Raw genomic sequence first — 13,558 nt, 5'->3', positions numbered from 1 at the left:
CCCGCCATCGTCAGGCTGGCCTCATGAAGAAGTTTGTTGTTTAGTCGTTTAGTCGTGTCCGACTCTTTGTGACCCCATGGACCAGAGCACGACAGGCACTCCTGTCTTCCCCTGCCTCCCGCAGTTTGGTCAAACTCATGTTCGTAGCTTCGAGAACACTGTCCAACCATCTCGTCCTCTGTCATCCCCTTCTCCTTGTGCCCTCAATCTTTCCCAACATCAGGGTCTTTTCCAGGGAGTCTTCTCTTCTCATGAGGTAGCCAAAATATTGGAGCCTCAGCTTCAGGATCTGCCCTTCCAGTGAGCACTCAGGGCTGATTTCCTTCAGAATGGAGAGGTTTGATCTTCTTGCAGCCCATGGGACTCTCAAGAGTCTCCTCTAGAACCATAATTCAAAAGCGTCAATTCTTCAGCGATCAGAAGTTAGGTGATGTTATTTCCCAGTGCTTGAGAAATTCAGGAATTTATGAGTCTGCTCAAATTCTGACCCTTCACTGAATGTAGAGATCTGCCCCACCCCACCCCCTCATAACAAGGGGCACCACCTGCCCCTTAAATCAGAAAGAATATCCCATCGTGCAATATGCACTGGAATTTTCTTGCACTTCTTTTGCAAGAACCTTTGCTATACAATGAAATGACCTGAAAGAGATTTCACATATACATACACACACCTACAGCCACAGGCTGCTGCCAGGGGGTAGATATTGGCCTCTGGAATGCCCCCCTTAGCTGCATTCAGAGGAAACCCAGGAAAAGTCTGATTGGTCCTTGTTGCTGGTGCAGAAGAGACGTTTTTGAAAAGGAGCCATTCCTTCTTTACTTAGCCATTTCATTTCTCCTTTAGTGGAAGCAGAATGTGTTCTGGATTACTTAAACCACAACAGCTATTAGGGAAAGCTCTTCACAGCTTAAGTAGTCAGACTCTCTGCAGTAGGTAGGTAGAATTCACATGGAACAAAATTGGCGACGGGGTGGGGGGGAGTCTTAATTTTAAAAGTATATATGACTCACTGTTTCCACAGGCAGAGTTTAAGGATTGGAGTTCAAGCAAGGAGACTTCCTGACAAACCTTTAAAACAACAACCCTCCTCTTGGATCTCATGCGTGTTTGTTCAACGAAGCTGGTTTGAATTATCTGCCGTTTGGCAGCAAAGATGTTAGAATCGGGCTGGGATGCTTGCCCGCATGGTTTCTGTTACCCTTTTTTTTTTTTTTACAAAAGTAATAGGATAATTTATTTCATTTAACACATGTCTGCGCATTTAACACACTCGGGACATCCAGTGAAGCTGAACGTTGGGAGATTCAGAAGAGACAGAAGAAACTACTTTTTCACATGGTACAACCATGGAATTTGCTTCCCCAAGAGGCAGTATTGGGTGGGACATATTCTTGGAGAAGAACTATCAATGACCACCTCCACTATCAGACTCTTAATCTTAGTGTCGTGGGTTCAAGTCCCATGCTGGGCCAAACAATTTCTGCATTGCAGGGGGTTAGACTAGATGACCCTTGGGTCCCTTCTATGATTCTATGACTAGATGGGCCTCTGGCCTGATCCACCAGGGCTCTTGTGATGTCCTTACACATCGTTTTTGTTCTTTCTCTCTGCCCCCCACCTCTCTCAAGAAAAGCAGCTCATGATAAATTGTGTATCAACATAGCTTACCGTATCAATACAATCTCATGCCAATGAAGCCCCCCCCCAAAAAAAGACTGAAACCTTGTGGTTTGCCAACGTCCCTAGACAAAGTATTCCACGGGGCCATCATGGAAAAAACCCTGCTCCCCATCCCACGGAACAAAGCTTTTTCTGAAGGCTTTTAAAGCTATGGAGGCTCAGTTGGCGAGAGGCAATCCCCAAGGGGGGCCAGAGACAGCACCCTGTATATTGGTTTAGAGAAGCTTGAGCAGTTTGATTTCTCCAAATCCTGATGCAAACGAACGTGATCAGCATCTCCCAAGCTAATGTACAGATCGTAGTGTAATTTCCTCTTTGGGTTTTCCACTTCTCAAAATCTTGTGGCACCCTCAGCGGCTCAAGTAAGTTAGCAAATGTGTATTTTAAAATGAAATGTATTTAGAAATGCATACACTGAGATAAAATATGTATATTATCACCTCACCCCTTTTATACCCAAGCTGATCACTGGTCGTTGGCTTGGCAGAAACCATCTTAGCAGGAGGACCACCTGCCATTTGGCATTCTCTCTCATTAAATATTAGCCAGGAGCCACCTCTGTTATCTTTTCGGCACCCACTAAAAACCTTCCCATTCCAGCAAGCTTTTTAAGTAGAAACCTTTCCCAGTCTGCATCTGCACTGGGATTGTTTTTAAGAGGCTGTTGTTGTTTTGTTGTTTGTTGTTTACCGCCCTGGGCTCCTTTGGGAAGAACAGTGGGATACAAACTAAATTACTTTAAAAAAATATGAATAATAGTATCTAGATGCCTATTTTGAGATAAAATACATATTTAAATACAGAGTGTGACATTTGGTGCAGATTCCTCCCCCCCCCTTTTACCGAAACACTGCAGATTAATGCAGAAATGGGACAAAAGACTTATGAGTGAGAGACTGATCCATCCATCCCTAGCATTAGCCCCAGAAGCTAATTGGCAAGAAGCATTAATACAAGTCAAACTACAGGAGATAAAGTTCAACAGAAAAACCAGCAGCATACAATTTGCCTTTTCTGGCACAGCGCAGATGAAATCCATGCCACGGGAGGAAAGAGAGTATTTATTTCTGAAGCAGCATGAAGTACAGTACTGTTTCCTGGATGCTGCAGGATCTGCTCCAGTTAGCAACTAGAAATTATTCTGCCTTTTAAAAAGGGGGCTCTCATTAGCAGCAAAATTAATTGCATTTCTTTGTTTTAGACTCATTTTGCTTTAACAATACTATTGACGATTGTTCAGCTGACACAGGAGCTCTATTAGCTGAAGCACAAGTAAAACTCAAGACTCAGATCTCCTAGGATCTTGCAACCTGACCATTCCAAGGTCTGCTCCCAGCAGCAGTTTATTAGGGTAGCATTTGCATGTGCCCAGAAGTAGCCTGGTGTTCGACTTTCTACAAAGAAAGATGCAACATCAATTTCCCTGGTTTGCTGGGGGGGGGGGGATGACAAAGGGATGGCTGATGGCTCTACAGTATTGTCCAAACACCATTTGGACAAAAGAAGTTGGCAAAAGCGGCTTTCTTCCCAGTGGGGCAGCATTCCCCCATAACTCCATATGAATAAGGGAGTGGATTGAGCCATGACTTTTCATTTTAGCGTGACAGCAAAACGAAGAGCAACAGAAGGAAATATAACCTCACGGAAGTGACCGTGCAAACAGCACTCATCACTTGGTAAAACTACTGCCATGTGAACTACTATTGGCTTGGGTATGCTCGGTTCTCAAAGGTAGAAGAAGATACTTCCTATTTGAAATGAAGCACCCAGTGAGGATGCGGGTGGCACTGTGGTCTAAACCACTGTGCCTAGGGTTTGCCGATTGAAAGGTTGGCAGTTCGAATCCCTGTGATGGGGTGAGTTCCCGTTGTTCAGTCCCTGCTCCTGACAACCTAGCAGTTCGAAAGCATGTCAAAGTGCAAGTAGATAAATAGGTACTGCTCTGGCGGGAAGGTAAATGGCGTTTCCGTGTGCTGCTCTGGTTTCGCCAGAAGCGGCTTAGTCATGCTGGCCACATGACCCAGAAAAACTGTCTGTGGTCAAACGCCAGCTCCCTTGGCCAGTAAAGCAAAATGAGCGCTGCAACCCCAGAGTCGTCCGCAACTGGACTTAACTGTCATGGGTCCCCTTTACCCTTTACCCAGTGAGGCATAAGGTCGATTCCAGTGGTTAAATGGGGACAGACGGATGGACGTTTCACCGTGAAACAGCCCAAATTCAAAGACAGCCTTCACAAATATACAGGAAGTGAATGTCCTGTTTCTCCAGAAAGATTATTTCATGGTCTGATATGCACTGGAGGACTCTCAAAAGCAGATTTTTGAGGGTCTGCATGGAAAGGACAGGAAGGAACCTCCAATGCATGATCTCTACAGGTGCTGCGCTGGGCAAGACCCGTACTCTCATCCAGCAGAACTCTTTTTACACGCGTATTTGAGTCTCTGAAAGATGCACGTTCAAGACTTTTGTTCTTTTTCTTCCCCGGCTGCTTCTCGTTTTCGCTGCACTGGCAGCGTTGTCGGTGACCAAGCTGTGCACTTGACATCTGAATTTTGGTCCGGTGCACTGCAGCTTTACCTTTACCGCTTCTTTTAAGTATTCTGCCGCGAGCACATTCCCCAACGCTTCAATTGTTTCTGAACGAGAGAGACAGCTCTTTTCTTGGGCTGTCACACAAGCACATATTATGGGATCACTATGGATGCTGTTTCACATATCAAGGTACAAGCTAACAACTTTTTCGCCTTCTCTCCCCTCCCCACCCTGCATCCCATTGTTCCGTTTCATCCTCATTTACTGCATCCAGCAATTTGCTACCTAACTCTACTCCTAAAAATAGATTGCGGTAGATTTTCCATCATTGCAATCAGGCTACAAAATGTTTGTGCTGAACTTCTTGAGAGTTTGTCGCATAGATGCTTCAATTGATGCTGTGCGGGAATGAGCTGGGGGAAGAACGGCGGCAGTAGGAAACCTGCTTTGAAGGGCAGAAGGACACCAAGTTCCACTCAGTGGAGACCAACGGGAGGGAAGCTCCAGCTCATGGGCCAAACTTGGCCGGCCAGGCCATTTTGGGGTAGCCACAACCACCAACCCTACATCTGATGTCATACATGACATCAGGAACAGGGCAGATAAGGCCAAGTGTCAGGGGACTGCCATCGGAACAGGGAAGGGAGGGAGAGGGGCAGCTGGGATACAGGGAACCTCCAAAAATCCTGAGAAGCAGTTCCTCTTCCTGTGGTGGGGAAAGCCCCACCTCCAGTGGGGAAGAGGGGGCGGGACCAGAGGATGCTGCTGGGAGCCCCAGTGCCGCACCTCGTCAGTCTGAGGGTGGGGAAAGCCACACCTCCCGGGTAAAGGGCTAGAGGATGCTGCTGGGAGCCTCAGCACCGCTCCTGGCCAAGCAGGTCAGGAGGGAAGCACACCTCTTCCGTCGCCCACCTTGCGCAGAGGTGTAAAACGCAAAGGAAGGAAGGAAAAGGCTGGGGGTGACTAAGCTCTTATGCTGGGGAAGGACCTGGAAACGACCACTCCCGGATTCGGCTAGTGACTGAGGCAGACATGAACTGATGGTTTTGCACTGTAAATAGTTTTGCACCCAAATAAAACCAGGTGAAGACAGGTCGGAGTCCTGCTTGGTTACTTGCGAGCAACCACCACTGACATCTGACACCGAAGTTTTGCAAGATCACCAGGAGCTTCAATCACGCTCCCACCCTTGCCTTCCCTTGGGCTCAAGGAGGGGAAGAAGTTTTCATGCTGCTTCATTCAAGCTATTAGCTTATATTCATCTGGGAGGATTTTCTCTGTACAGAAGAAACCAGCCTATTCGCTGTTTTCCTTATCCTAAAGGGCAGGAGAACAAGTTGAACATGGAGGCGTCCCAGGGCTGTTATGCGGCACCGATCCAGCTGCTGCAGGGTCACATATTATTCTCAGTCTATAAAGGAGCTGCTAAGATCTTGGTCTAGCCTGGATATTGCCGGGGGGGGGGGCGAAATGCGTGGAGCACGTGCGGCGGCCCTTCTCCCGAGGTGGCACTGCAACTCCAGAATTCCCAACCGAGGTCCCTGCTCATCTGGGTCACTTTCTAGCTGTCAGTAGTAAGTGAAGACATTTATATTCTGACAGGTTCCTTGATTGATTTCCACTGTCTTTTTGATCGATGGTTCTTCGCTGCTTGCTCGGATGAGCACTTTGTTACAGGGAGGCTCCTGGTCTATAGTTGCATCATCTTACTATTGGAATACTTCGGATCCGCAGCTGCTGTTTCACAGCTAAATCTGAGATTTTGCACTTTTGGTATAGGGGATTTTGTGGGGAATGTTACAGGCCACATTAGGCAATTTTCAGGAAGGAGAGGAGAGTGTTTTAGAAAAATATAAAGTGCGTCAGGGATATGAACCGCCCTGAGACCTCCGGGTATAGGGCGGTATATAAATTCAATAAATAATAATAAAATAATAATAGAATCGTAGAATTGGAAGGGACCCTGAGGATCATCTAGTTCAACCCCCTGGAATGCAAGAATCTCAATTAAAGAATCCATGACAGATGGCCAAACAACCTCGGCTTAAAAACCCCCAAGGAAGGAGAGTCTACCGCCTTCTGAGTGAGTCCTTTCCGCTGTCAAACAGTTTTTACCTTCAGAAAGCTCTTCCTGTGGTTTACTAAGAATCTCCTTTCAAGTAACTTGAAGACATTCGTCCAAGGCCTACTCTCCAGAGCAAAAGAAAACAAGCTTGCTCTGTCTTCCATGTGACAGCCCTTAAGATGGCTATCCTGCCTCCTCTCAGTCTCCTCTTTTCCAGGCTAAACATGCTCAGCTCCTGCAACCATTCCTCATAAGGCCTGGTTTCCAGACCCTTGATCATCGCACCTTACCATTTCCAGAAGATATCTAACCCCTGCCCCCCCCCCCCCCCGCCACACACAGTGTTGGCAGCTATCACAGGACAGAGAAAACAGATCAATACAAAAGCAACGTTTTCCCAAATAACAATTTATAAGGAAGATTAAACAATTAAATGAACCATTATTTATCAGACAGACAAAGCCAATCATAAAAGCTTATATAGTGTTTATTGATCACTCACATTCTTATAATAAATTTTGGTTCTGAACAGGCTAGATGCATCTCTTCTGAGATTTATTTCCATTTTAAAATTCACATTTCCTAATTTGTATCTCTGAACTCTTTATGTCCTCTTCCCTTCTTAAAAATAATTCACTGATTCACATCCAGGAAAGTCTTTTAACAAAATGAACTTCAGGTGTGCATTGACTGTGTACTCCCCAAATTGTGGGGTGGACCAGGAGAGGTTTTCACATGTTTGAATTTGGTATGCCCTAAATTTCAAGTTGTGTTTTTTTTTTTTTTTTTTTTGGACTTGCCTGCCCTTGGTCCAAAAAAAACAGTGTGGTTGGGATTTAACACTAGGCCTACTCAGAGTAGACCCACTGAAATTAATGAACATGACTCAGTTGGGTCAATTAAATTCAACAGGATTACTCTGAATAAAAATTCGCTTAATTTCACCCTGCAGTTTTAAAGTGACACTGCATTATTATTATTTTCTAAAAAGCAAAACCAATCTGACAAGCTCAGTGCAAGTAGGGAGGGGTGGAGAAATAATTTGCTCTGACCGACACTGTTTCTCAACCCAAATGTTTGACACCACTTACAACACACACCAAGTCCTGGATGCCACTCAAGTACAGTCATACCTTTGTTGTCGAACGTCTTGGAACTCGGACGTTTTGGCTCCCAAACGCCCAAAATCTGGAAGTGATTGTTCCGGTTTGTGAACGTTCTTTTGGAACACGAACGTCCAACAGGGCTTCCGCAGCTTCTGATTGGCTGCAGGAGCTTCCTGCAGCCAATCAGAAGCTGCCATTTGGTTTTCAAACGTTTTGGAAGTCGAACAGACTTCTGGAACGAATTCTGTTCAGCTTCCACTGCATGACTGTATAAGTCCAGGGTCACTGTCCCTCTGATTGGCTCCAGGAAATCTAGAAATTTCACCTCTTTGTCATGACTGGAAGACATATGTAGCCATTCTATGTAAGGGTAGTTGAAGTCATTAATCACTATAACAGCTCCTCTTTTGGATGCTTCCTTCATTTAATTCTGCATCTCAATGCCTCCCTGAACATTTTGATTGCAGGGACAATAGCACACGCCCCCAGTACGAAATTACTCAATTCCCACTACCAACTGAAGCCAGGAAGTGGCACAGGAGATTTGTATTTCACGATGGAGCTTGTACTTAAAAAAAAAAGTTTTTGTCACTGTGCTGTACACATGCTACTGCTCTGGTTCCACTTCCATTGTCCAACTGGTGCTTTGAGCAGGGTAAATAGGTGTGGGTATTGTATACCCTCCAAAATTTCTCCAACAAAAATAGGGACGTCCCATTCCATAATGGTAATTTTACTGTTTATACCTGGGTTGCTGCAGTCACACTGGACAGCTTCCAACATATCTAAAAACATAATGAAATATTAAACATTAAGGAAAAAAAACTTGCCTATACAGGATTCACTTCAGACGGCTCAGGGGTTGGATAACTCCATACCCTCCAATAGAGACATCCTAAAGCAGGCATGTTCAAAGTCCGTTACAGGGGCCTAGTCTGGCCTGCCGGTCAATTTAATCCAGCCCCCGTGGCAGTATATGTCCTGGGGTAAAATCCTAAAAAAACCTCGGCAACTTTGGCGTAAAATTGTGGGGAAAGCTCAACAACTTTGGTCGGCCCTCACGCATGTTCACTTCATCAAATCCGGCCCTCTTTGGAAAAAGTTTGGGCACCCCTGTCCTAAGGAAAAGTGGGACATTCTGGGATCAAATCAGAAACCAGGACAGCTTCTCTAAATCAGGGATGTTTCTGGAAAATAGGGACACTTGGAGGGTCTGGTACTGTGCAAACCCCTCCAGGTTCTCCAGAAGGAACCTCAAGGCCACCAGCAACCCAAATCAGTCCAACAAAATGCACCTTCAAACAATGATTACAGTGGTGCCTCGCAAGACGAAAAGAATCCGTTCCGCGAGTCTCTTCGTCTTGCGGTTTTTTCGTCTTGCGAAGCAACCCTATTAGCGGCTTAGCGGATTAGCGCTATTAGCGGCTTAGCGGCTATTAGTGGCTTAGCGGCTATTAGCGGCTTAGCGGCTTAGAAAAAAGGGGGGAGCAAAAAAAAAATCGCAAGACTCGCAAGACGTTTTCGTCTTGCGAAGCAAGCCCATAGGGAAATTCGTCTTGCAAAGCGCCTCGAAAAATGGAATACCCTTTCGTCTAGCGGGTTTTTCGTCTTGCAAGGCATTCGTCTTGCGGGGCACCACTGTATTGGGCACGAGACTCAGCTTGTAGCACTGCCAAGGAAACAGAAGTACCACGGACCTTACAATCCTCACTGCGGGTGTAAGGTCAGAACATACCACCGTCAAGTATGAGTGCCCATCACACTTATAAGGCTTTCTCATTCAGTCACCAATTGACAGAACTTTCAAATGAGCTCCGTTTGGACTCCGATGTTTGTGCCACTACGTCAAACCAAACTACAGAACCGCTAACACACACGGGGAGGAGAACTTTCACACTGGCGCGTAAAACTGCTGACACAACACAATCAAAGGAGATTTGAAGCGTTTCCCATTACTAACTTGTCAGATATAGCGAAAAAATGAGCCAAGGTAGAAAGGGAGGCGGGGGCAGCTTTACTTTGTTTGTTTGAACTGAGAGCCATCTGTAAAATTCCACTGCTGGTTTCTACAACTCAACTTCTTTGCTTCTCAGTTCGGAGGCTTCTAAAAACCACCAAGCTTAACCCTCTGAGATCACGACACCCCGTAACAACTCTCACCACTGTGCAAACCAACAGGCGAGGGAAGGATGGGGATCTGAAACATGAAACTGCCATTCTCATATATTACTTTGCTGATGATCGACACCTACAGTGGTTATACAGCACGAGGAAGACGAATTTGCCAATTCTATTTCTAGAAAGGCTCATTCCACACGGCATGTGCCAAATAAACTAAATTAAAACTGAAACCATAAATAAGACCAACCAATTGCAGACTTGATTAATTTTCTAAATCGGAAATGAACCCCCTTTTTTTTAATAACAAACACCAACCATTTGCAGCGCAGACGGCAAACTGTATCCAACAAGAACTTACCCGTCTTCCCCAAAGGAAGCTGACAAACTTAAGCAACTTGACAATGTGGCTGTCACAAGCCAAAGTGGCTTAAACCAAACCGATTCAGTAAACAGACACTAACTTCAAGTTTTTAAAGAACGGTGATCTACATTTTGCTAACTGTGAATTCTAGAGAGCTTTTTATAAAAGAGATTGCTTAAATGAAGGAAGCTGGGAGGGAAGGAGGGAGGGTGGGAGGGAGGGAGGGACATTCTACACCAATATACTTTTAAAACCAACTGGTGGTTTTGAAGAGAGGTGGAGCAATATTTTAAGGGTGGGAGCTCAGCACTGGCAAATGCACAACTATCAGTCGTACAAAAGAGCATTTATATGCTTGCAGCTTCCTAAAGAAAACCAGGCAGAGGGGAAAGGAGAGCCAGGAGGACAAGGAAGTCTTGAAACAGGAACTCCAGGACAAACAAGGGCGAGCGATCAAAGGACCAACATCTACGATGGATTCTTGCAATGGGCGGCTGTTCCCAGAGATTTAAAAAGCCTTATATCTGGCACAAACCACAACAGGACAAAAACTTAAACGTCAGTTAACAAAGGAGGGGAAATGCGCCAGCACATTAATTAAGCTGCCCAAATTAAGAATACAAATACAGTGGTGCCCCGCAAGACGAATGCCTCGCAAGACGAAAAACCCGCTAGACGAAAGGGTTTTCCGTTCTTTGAGGCGCTTCGCAAGACGAATTTCCCTATGGGCTTGCTTCGCAAGAAGAAAGCCCATAGGGAAATCTCCGGGGACCTCTTTTAAATGCTGGCGGTGGGGAGCAAAGCCTTCCCCCCCCCCTCCGGCCTTCAGAAGAGGTCCAGGAAGGCCGGTGGGGGCCGAAAGGCTTTGCTCCCCACTGCCAGCATTTTAAAAGCGGTCCGGGATAGCAGGGAAGCGCTTCCCGCTATCCCGGACGGCTTTTGAAGGCGGGGGGGGGGACAAAGACTTCCGCCCCCCGCCGGCCTTCAGAAGAGGTCCTGGACCTCTTCTGAAGGCCGGCGGGGGGCAAAAGTCTTTGCTCCCCCCTGTCTGCCTGCCTTCCCGGGAGAGCGGAGAAACGCACGTTTCTCCGCTTTCCCGGACGGCTTTTGAAGTCCGCTGTCCGGGGCGATCTTAAAATGCTGGTGGGCGGCAGCGCTGCCGCCTGCCAGCATTTTAAAAAACCCCGGGACAGTGGACTTCAAAAGCCGTCCAGGAAAGCGGAGAAACGCGTGTTTCTCCGCTCTCCCGGGAAGGCAGGCAGGTTTTTTTAAAATGCTGGCAGGCGGGAGCGAAGGCTTCTCTGCCGCCCACCAGCATTTTAAGATCGCCTCGGACAGCGGAGCAGTCCTCCGCTGTCCCGGGGTTTTTTAAAATGCTGGGGGTGGGAAGAAAAGCCCTTGTCCCCCCCCCACCCCCAGCCTTCAGAAGGGGTCGGGGGACAGACTGTCCCCGGACCTGGTCTGAAGGCGGTTTCCATAGGAACGCATTGATTGATTTTCAATGCATTCCTATGGGAAACCGTGCTTCGCAAGACGAAAAACTCGCAAGACGAAAAAACTTGCGGAACGAATTAATTTCGTCTTGCGAGGCACCACTGTACTGGCTTCAGGTTAAAATCAGAGAAAAGGAAAGTGACTAAGAATGGGTAAACAGCAAAACAAAAGGAATTACACTGAACATGTAATTTCATCCTATTTCAGTTCTCCACTGTGGGCCAAACTACATGCAGCACTAAATGCGCCACTTGGAAGCATATCAGGGTTTGTTTTTTAAGTTTAATAATGGGTGTGAGGGTCCCTAATTTCCATTGGGACCCTTTTCTCCCCAGTCTGAACACTAGTAAAAAATAATAATCTCCTGCCTCGGCTATTAGCTTTAGAGGGAAAGGCTATCATTATTGCCAATGAGTCCTTGGGGGTGGGGAATGCACATTTTTCACTCTCTCCAAGTCGATGCACACATACACCTTTATTTATGTACAACAGGGTCTGTCATTGCCCACGTGGCATTTCTGCCACTTGTTGAACTGCATCGCCCCCTCAATAATACAAGTTGGCTTGATTTTTTACATTCCACCCCACTTCTAAACTTGGGGCAGAGGGAGAGAGACCAAGACCAGACATCCAGAGTTGGCTGTACAGTTCCTCCGGCCGTGTTCGGATTCAAACACATGGCAGGCCAAGTTCCTAAAGGGTTGATGGGCAGGGATTTGACCCATCTTTCAATACCCAGCTCTTGCCAAAGGAGGGCACTGGCAGGGAGACTGGCAATACCAACAAGGAAGGCTGCACAAAAAAGGCTAGTAGGAAGTGTGATATCACTCACAATAAATAACTCTTGGCCAGGCTTGCTTACTGATTTAATTAGCAAGGATAGCGATACACAGTTCCTGTTTGCCTGCTGCCAACTGGTTAAGGTCACAGAGCCACCGTCCATGTCACTACTTAAGTCCTCCGTGTACCTTTCAACTTGGAGCTTATCACATTCACATCCAATTCATTTGCATCCATTTGTTGCTGTTTATAATATTTCTTACTCTGTTTGCCGCATTTACAGATTGCTTTTCGCCATGCATGGTCTCAAAACGGTATTCCAAACTTAACAATGGAAAGCGTAATGCTGGTGGTCAATGAAAGAAGTTTAAAGACTCTCTCAAGGCGAATCTAAAAAAATGTGGTATAAACCCTGACAACTGGGAAGCACGGGCCTCCAAGCACTCCAATTGGACACTAAAGGTGTCATGGGCTTTGAAGATGCTCGAACTCAGGACAAAAGGGAGAAATGCGCTAAGAGGGAAGGCACACTTGGCAAACCCTCACCGTGATCAACTCCTGCCTGGAAACCTATGTCCCCACTGTGGAAGGACGTGTGGATCCAGAATTGACCTCCACAGTCACTTAAAGACCTACTGTTAAGACGGTGTTCATGGAAGACAATCTTACTCAGCTACGAGTGATCACCAAAGGAGAAGAAGAGAGAGAGAGAAGCCCACCAGTGGACATGAAGTTCTGCAGAAGTCCCCCACAGGGGAGGAAACCCAGGTAGGGAAGGGAGATGAAAGCACACACAGCAGAAGAAGGGTTCATTCCATTATACAAGTACTCTGGTCCAAGTTTTTAAAAATGGGCTTTGCACTAACAGACTGCTTCTCAAGATGGAGACATTCCACAAGCACCGTCTGAATGGTCTCAAGTTGAAAGACAATAAAAATGCTGTGGCCCTGGCCCCATAAAACCTAGTGCATTTAGCCACCCAGGAGATCACATAAGCAACAACCGACACAATCTGAATTGCACTGAGGCTGCAGAGTGAGTTAGATCACAGCCAAAGCATGATAATGGCAATAGGCGATGGCTTCTAGCATACAAATACATACAGTACAGGACCTGAACATTTGTTGGGGTATCGGACATCAGCACAAACAGACAGAACAGAGTATACAGAACAGCTACCATATATTCCAGTCATTCTCTAGTGCTTATGTGAACGGAAGGGTCTCTTACCTGTATCTTTATTGGCCAGGTGAAGTTGCTCACGTAGACAAAGAAAGTGATGTTGGGATTGTTGCGGAAGTCAAATTTCTCATTGGAGAAGCTGTCCTTGTACTCCTTGATTTGGCTCTTTGAAACCACCGGAATCTCCTCCCCTGCCTGGGTGCCAGCTGTTGGGAGTATTTTAAAAGAAACAT

The 13,558-nt window shown here is 46.3% G+C and overlaps 1 protein-coding gene across 3 annotated transcripts in view; it reads right to left on the bottom strand.

Moving 5' to 3' along the window:
* Window positions 1-13,558, bottom strand: part of ATRN (attractin) — a 168,404-nt gene that overhangs the window by 50,922 nt on the left and 103,924 nt on the right. For all 3 annotated transcript variants that reach the window (XM_081876620.1, XM_081876621.1, XM_081876619.1), the window contains exon 24: window positions 13,374-13,531. In XM_081876620.1, the coding sequence (XP_081732746.1) occupies window positions 13,374-13,531 (158 nt within the window). The remainder of the gene's footprint in view (window positions 1-13,373; window positions 13,532-13,558) is intronic.

Source organism: Podarcis erhardii (genome assembly GCF_964252035.2).
Source record: "Podarcis erhardii genome assembly, chromosome: 9".
NCBI classification, from domain to species: Eukaryota; Metazoa; Chordata; class Lepidosauria; order Squamata; family Lacertidae; genus Podarcis; species Podarcis erhardii.
This window is presented reverse-complemented; position numbering and strand designations above follow the sequence as displayed.